The following is a 7,497-nucleotide window of genomic DNA, read 5'->3' as shown; positions in this document are numbered from 1 at the left end:
TGGGCGGCCTGAGCGCCGACCCCTGGCCGTCTAAGCGGCAGGGGTAGCGCACCTGGCCGAATCCCTGGGGCTCCGCCTGCGCCCGGCTCTCTCGAGGCCGGGGTCCAGCTGCTCGTCCGAGACCCGCCCTACCTGCGAACAGGTGCAGGGGGAGCTGCACTTCTGCTCTAGGTGGGGCTCCCCTGGTGGCGGGAGCAGCACGCTTGGCCTTCGGGCTCTGGTCGCGCTACCTGTGACTGATTCTGCGGGCCGCGGAGGGCTGTTTGCTCGGGCTGAAAGGGCCACGGGAAGAAATGTGCCGAGAAGATGACACGCGTGACACCAGAGAAGTTTTTCCCTTGGTGCGGCTTGAGGGCTGCGTGTTCTTGCACAGACTCAGCCCTGGAGCATATGTTCCTCCCCGTCCGTGCATCTGGGGCTCCGCAGCGCACAGCCTGTACCACGCGCTCCTGCACACACTGTACCCATTGCGATGAGGTGAGAGGAGAGCTTGGGGTTGGGTCTTTAAGGCCTTGGATGAGGTAGAGGCCTGGTCCCTCCCGAGAACGAGACTATCAGACACTTGCGGGGGACAAAAGACTGGCAGATGCTGATGGCTCACAAAAGGACATTTGAGAATATGGAGAATAAATCAATCCCCACTGCTTATCAGACATTTCAAACATAATCCCTGCAAGATGAAGGATCAAACTAGGCCTTCAAAATCCCGTAAGCAAGGAACTCAGACTCAAGAGACAAGTCAGGTAATGAAACAAAAGACCACAGATACCACACAGTACAAAATAGCAATTATTTATATTTTCAAAAAGAAAAATTAACATTTAGAAGTTCTCCCCTGTAGGAGGAGGGGCTAAACGGAAGGAACAGGGCTGGCTCCTATGCAGGCGGCAAGTCAGGTATGGACAGCTGAGCAATCTGGGCTGCGATTTTTTCATATAGCATTTAATAATAAAATTTCATTTTTTCTTTTCTCCTTTTTGCTTCTGTGTTTTGTTGTTGCTGTTGTTGTTTGTTTTAGAAAAGGGGAGGAGGAAAGGGAAGAGAAATAAAACCAGAGAAAAATGTCAAAAAACATTTTCCACAATATCTAAAAACAGAGAACCACAGTTCTTGTCAAGACAGTATGAATTCTGGGTGAATTATTTTTTCCAGTTCTCAACACCAATAAAGATTTTTGCAAAAGCCACGACCATCAGAACACTCATCTTCCAGATCGAATCGCCTCCTTCCCCTTCTGCCTTCTCTTGTCACTTTTTATGAGCGGATAAAAGGGTGTATTCTGTCCTTGTGAGCAATAAGTGCTAACAGTGAGAGAGCTCTTTTGGTGCTTGTACGGTGACGAAGCGTCTTCACAAACATCCAAGTTCTAGCACAGCTGAAGGACTAAAATTTGCTTCTCTCAACATAAATACTACTGGAATCCACAAACTGATTCTGCAAAAATCCTTTCTTCTTGGCTTTTCCCTCCTCTCAAAACTAGACATCCTTTTCTTTTTCCCTCTGTTTGCTCCAGGCACCTGACGATGGGTCTGCTCTGTCAGAGGCAGGCAGTTTCTCACAGTACCACTGCTGGGATGTGCTGGGCCAGCACCAAAGCTGCCCCCCGGTGTCAGACTGGGCCAGGCCAAAGGGAGCTCGGAGATGCAGCACAGGGTTTTTCCCTTAGTCCAGCAGCCCCGAGTCCCGGGCCCTCCCCTCCCCCCATCCCCAAAGTTACTTAGTGCCGTTGAAAGTCTGGGGCACGATGTAGTCCTTCCCCACAACAGAGTGAAAGCTCTGCAGACTGCTCTGTCTACCTGGTGTTCAATGGCAGCAACAGTAGCTGCTGCTTTTGGAAAATAAATGGAGTCTTAATGCCAGGCGGGGTCTTAGGACTGCTTCAGGCGCTTGCGCGGGGGCCCCAGGAAAGGACACTGCGCTGAAGCCAGAGAGCGGTAGGCTTCGGCCACCAAGTGAGGGTGTGACACCACCATGGACTTCCACCCAGAGGTCTCCAGGACATCCGAAGCATGATAGTTGATGAAATCCACTGCCTGAGTTTTCAGCTGGTCTGCGCTGTGGAGGTCAGCCAGGATGAGGATCTCCGCAGCATTCTCCACAGAGAGGTTGCTGCAGAGCGCGTCCTCGCACATGACCTTCAGGCGCTCCAGGGCGTACTTGTCAGCAGCTGCCAGCAAATCATCTGCCATTTTGTCGAGGTTTGGCGCCTTCCCCGTGTAAATGAAGCACATCATTTCCTTAAAAACTTCAGGCTCCACATCATTGATTTCAACTCGATTCTTTTTGCTCTCCTCCATTTCATGTTCAAACATGGCACTAAAAACTGGAGAACGAGCTGCTAAGATGGCTTTGTGAGCCTGGAATTCCTGGCCAGCAACACACAAGCAGCAGTCTGTGAACCGGGAATTCTCCCACAGCCCTCCTAGCTCATCTGCCAGCCGGCACTCGGGGACCTTCACCATATTCATGGTATTTTGACCAGAAATATTGACGGAATCTTGTACCACACTCACCTCGCAGAAGAGGGTAAGTTTGTCATCAGGGAGAAGCCCGTTGGCCTCATCCAGAAGAAAATCTCTACGGATAAATTTTTTGAATCCCCAGTCTTTGCCTTGTACAAATCTATAAGCTCGTTGACTCTCCATAGCTTTGGTTTCCTCTCCCTTGGCATTCAGAATAGAGAATTTGAATTTTGCCCGAACTTCACTCTTTGGACAGCTGACCAGTAACAGGTAAAGGGACAGGTAATCTTTGCTTTCTTCATCGAGCCCTTTTGGGTTTACTCGTAAACACCATTTCAGTTTATCATTGGCTCCTGATGAAAAGGTTGAACTTTTAATGACTTCACCCATTTCCTCTCGGCAAAAGCTAAAGTTATTGATGGTCCACATGTAGGAGAATTTCACTACTTTGATCTGCGTGTAGCACCAGCTCTCAGCTACGGGGCCACTCGACATTTCTGCCGGAGGTGGAGGACTTGGAACCCTTGACATCGCCAGTTTGAAAGTTAATCAAAGTTTCCAAAGTCACGGGGCAAAGATTTCTGTGCTTTCTTCACCCTGAGAGCGGCGGCGACAGCTGCTGGTCCCCGTCCCCCTGCGCTCGCCTCATACTGTCCGCAACATCCGGGACCTGCGGGACCGCCGATACACAAATACACACACTCGGAGCGCGCACACTCACACACATACACACACACACACACACACACACACACCCCGACACACACCGGCCCGGCATCCTGGCGTCAGCACCAGCGATGCTCTTTAATAGGTGGCTTTGATTAAGGCCTTGATGACAGGCTCTTTGTGGGACCACGGAAGGGGCCTCCAACTTCCACCCGCACCTTCTTCCTTCTTGTATTTATGATGCTCTTAATTATGCTCCACACGCAGGTGATACTAGAAGTGGAGAGCTAAGCACTAGGGAAAGGGTCCTTGACCTTAAGGTTTACAACCTGATTTTCCTCTGAGCTTGAGGGACAGAAAGAAAACGATCCATCTGTAGCTTCAAGTAAGATAACCCTTTGACGGCTTGGGTTTTGTAAATTCACCTTTCTTCAAATCCCTCAGTTGCCATCAAAACCCACCTACTCAGGGCTGGAGTGGCCAGAGAAAGCAGTTTACCCTCCCCATTTCCTCCCCACCGCATACCCCCGCATCCTTATACCTAGTGCACAGCTATGTGACTTCTTGTTTTATGTGAGCATCCAGGGAGAGAAGAGGGAACCAAGGGACTAAAAGCTGGGACACCCGAGTGGTGGTCGGTCGTTCTGCCATCCTTTCTCAACAGGCAGATGGCAAGGTCTTGTGTCCTGAAGTGGGAGAACAAGGGTGGCCGGCTGGGAAGTGATTCCTTTACCACACAGGACCAGACTTTAGGTAAATCGCATATACAGCTCAAATACGGAGCCAGGAGCAAACACCCGACCCCGATGCTGAGATTTAATTGAGAACTGGGATGAACTGAAGGTTAAATGACAACAACTTCAAGCAACTAATTCCTTTCCTGGCCCCACCCTCATCCCTCCTTACCATCTTCATGGCTTCCTCTGGTCAGCTAATTTCAGAAATGATTCAGCAGCACCTGCGTTCTACCAGGTCAGCTGGGGCATCCCTTGAGTTGTGTGTGTGTAAAAGTGCACCTGCACAGCCAGCTTTGCCTCTGTGTAGATCTCTCTCCAAGGGAATGAAGAGGGTTTTTTTCTCATTCATTTCAGTGAACCTAACTTCACATACTTTTTTCCTCTCAAATTAAAAATTTAAAGTGTGATATTGACCTTTTCTGTTAGGTAAGTTCCAATAATTGAGCACATAGAAGTCTTGATAGTTGTTAGTTGGGTGATCTGTTAGAAAGGTGATTAAAAACACAGCCTGTAGCCTGTTGTGAAGGCACATGCTGATAATCTCAGCTACTAGGAAGGCTGAGGCAGAAAGATCACAAGTTAAGAGTCGAGCCTGAACAACTGAATAGGATCCTCTCTCAAAATAAAATAAGACAAAATGAGATGGGGATGTAGGTTGGTGGTAGAGTGTTTACCTAGTGTGTGAGCCCTGGGTTCAATCCCTAACACAGTGGTGGTGAGCCTAGGGGACGCATGCTGCAGCAGGCTGTTTGTGTTGTAAAAGGCTCTAAAAAGTTTGCCATCACTGCCCTAGCACCATCAACAAAACAAACAACAAAACCCACCAAACAAACAAAAAAATGGTGCAGGAAAAAGATCTAGGTTCGAATGTTAGCTTACCTTTTGTATATCGTGTGGCTGTAAGCACATTTCTTTATATTTTTACACCTCAACTCTCTTATCTGTAAAATAGCAATGATAAAAGTATTTGTGGTGCCATCATGGGGATTAAACAGTGAGTAATCTATAACAGTGTTCTGGACTCCTTCACTGCTTCAGGCCTCAGGCCACACATGGACTTGTCACTTACAGGAGACCTTGCACACACCCAGTCCCTCGCCAGCTCCCCATCTGCCCAGTTTTCCTCTGCAGCAATTAACTTTGTCATACACCTTTTCCTTAGTTGTTTAGTATTTATTTCCCTGTGGAATAAAAGCTCCATGAAGAGCCAGGGATTTAGCTCAATGGTTCCACTGCCTGCCTTAAAAGCACAAGGTCCCGAGTTCTATCCATGATACAAAAAAAAAAAGTGCATACAATATTGGACTGGGGATTAGCTCAGTGGTTCCACTGCCTGCCTGCCTGCCTCGAAAGCACAAGGTCCTGAGTTCAATCCCCAATACCAAAAACAAAACAACAACAACGAAAAAACCCCACACCTCCATGAAAGCAAGGATTTTGTTTTGCCCACAACTGTTCTCCTGGTCCTAGGATAAGCAGACAAGAGGTACTATATATCAAATCAAGGATAAGAGTTCTTAGGACAGTGGGGCTAGGGATTTAGCTCAGTGGTTCCAGTATTTGCCTCACAAGCACAAGGACTGTGTTCAATCCCTGGTACCAAAAAAATTTTAAAAAATGATAAAGTTTCCATAATATCTGAATAGCATCACCTTGGTGACCAAACCTTTGGGCTGGGGATTTAGCTCAGTGGTTTCAGTGCCTACCTCGCAAGCACAAGGACCTGAGTTTGATCCCCAGTACCAAAAAAAAAGAGTTCTAGGACAATTATTTAAGCTTTCACAAACTGTTTAGGTAACTTGATACCCTTTAAAAAAAAATCTCATGGATATCATTATGTATCCTGGGTAGTCTGGTTAGCTGTGTAATATTCCTTCTAAGTGAAGAGCAAACTAAACCAAGATAAAGTTTTCGTTTTTGAATGCTCATGGAGGTTAACAATTCAGCTTGATATAGCATATACGATCGAGTTCATCAGAGGCTCCTTTTGTAGGTGAGAACTTGATCACAATAACAATAGTTTAACTGTAGGGTGAAGAAGCATTTGGACTTTGGTCTGGAGCCCCAAGCATATTCTAGATATGCCCATATTCTAACAGAGAGCAGGGCCTGTCAGGTCCAGTTCTGTTCTGGTTTCTTGGGAAAGCTGCCGACCTTCCTGACTTCCTAAATTGTGAGCAAACACTGAGATAATTTTTAAAGGTAATTTCTCCCCACAAATTGAAACATGAAAATGATGATATGTATTCATTTGTGGTGTTTGGCTGTTCTATGATCTGCTACCTCTGAGTATTTAGGTTTAGTTTAATAAACTTTTCCCTATCTTTTGTCTTTCATTTGGCAACCGAATCTGATGGAAGGGAAAAAAGGGCAAAACCACAGAAATATTGAAGCGGAATGCAAATAACAAATAGCCAAATTATGGGGCTACAGTTCCTTTTGTCGGGAACATACAGTAAGTATTCAAAAGTTCTTGAATTCTAATCTTGCATTTTTTTTTCTGCTTTTTTCTGGTAACAGAAATCAAACTCAGGACCTTGCACTTGCCAGGCAGGTGTGGTGACACTGAGCTACATCCCCAGCCCTATAACTTTGCATTTTAAAATTTAATGCACTGTAGTCTACAAGCACTAATTTTTCTCACTGTTTTCAAATGTACAATTAGGGTTTTCTCAGAGTAATCTTTATTTTCTTTAATCATATGTAAATTCCTTTATGGGAAATGTACAAACATTTCAAGAAGTTACTAGAAGACTACATATAGCATTAGGGTTAGAGCAGAAGTTGATGAAAACTAAGAAACAGTAATAGCACTAAAACTCTGATTCATGTTAAAAACCCCCCAAAAAAACAAACCAAAACCCTACATATTTCACGAAAGTCAACTCACACGAAATATTTCCTATTACTATTTTGAGGATATTCTTATCTATTGCCTTTAAAGATATTTCCTAAATTAGTGTGTGGGACCTGCAGAGAGATAATTTGAAATAAAATCTCAGAATTTCTTTCCTCTTTTAGCAAATGTGCATGTTGCCAAGGCAATGTGCAGCAGTTTTATCATGAGCCACCCAGGATGAAACTGAATCCAACAAGAGAAGGGAACTCTGAGCTCAAAGGCGCCAAAAACTACTCTTTGCTAGATACTTTCTGCAGCAGAGAGGGCCAAGGTTGCCTCTAATTCTCACGTTCCTTTTGCCTGCAGTCGTGGATATGTTGTGAATGCGTAGGTCTGGAAGAGCCTCTTAAAAGACCTCCCATAGGGTGTGGGAGTGGCAGCCAGGTGGGCACCCTGGTAAGGAGCTAGCAGTGTGACCTCTGTGCACAGTCATGGAGGAGCCACACAGTTCCTAGAATCATGATTGGAGGGTTGGATAAGTGGGGTGCCTCAGTTACCACCTCTGTCTGCACAAAAGAGCACCACTGCAGCACCGAAGGCTGTCAGATCTTTTCCCTGAGGGCCAGGGAAGCTGAGCAGAGGCGACCACAGAGTTTAGTCTGCCTTCCATTCTTGGCTTTATTAAAGAACATGGTCCACATTTTGCCTCAGCCACTCAACCCAGAATGGAGATAACCAACGGGCTCTTGCTGTAAGTGTAGTCAGTGTGAACTCTTACTCTTGGGCAGTTTGG

The 7,497-nt window shown here is 46.2% G+C and overlaps 1 protein-coding gene across 1 annotated transcript; it reads right to left on the bottom strand.

The window, feature by feature from the left end:
* Positions 1-1,103: 1,103 nt before the first annotated feature.
* On the bottom strand, positions 1,104-3,211 carry LOC104865151 (speckle-type POZ protein). Its single transcript, XM_010628506.2, has one exon. It carries the CDS (start codon positions 2,991-2,993, stop codon positions 1,869-1,871), a length of 1,125 nt encoding a protein of 374 aa, XP_010626808.1. The 5' UTR covers positions 2,994-3,211; the 3' UTR covers positions 1,104-1,868.
* Between the last annotated feature and the right edge of the window lie 4,286 nt (positions 3,212-7,497).

Source organism: Fukomys damarensis, unplaced genomic scaffold (assembly GCF_012274545.1).
Source record: "Fukomys damarensis isolate Sample0158 unplaced genomic scaffold, DMR_v1.0_HiC HiC_scaffold_15, whole genome shotgun sequence".
Lineage (NCBI taxonomy): Eukaryota > Metazoa > Chordata > Mammalia > Rodentia > Bathyergidae > Fukomys > Fukomys damarensis.
The sequence above is the reverse complement of the archived record's forward strand: the minus strand, read 5'-3'. Positions and strand labels throughout refer to the sequence as shown.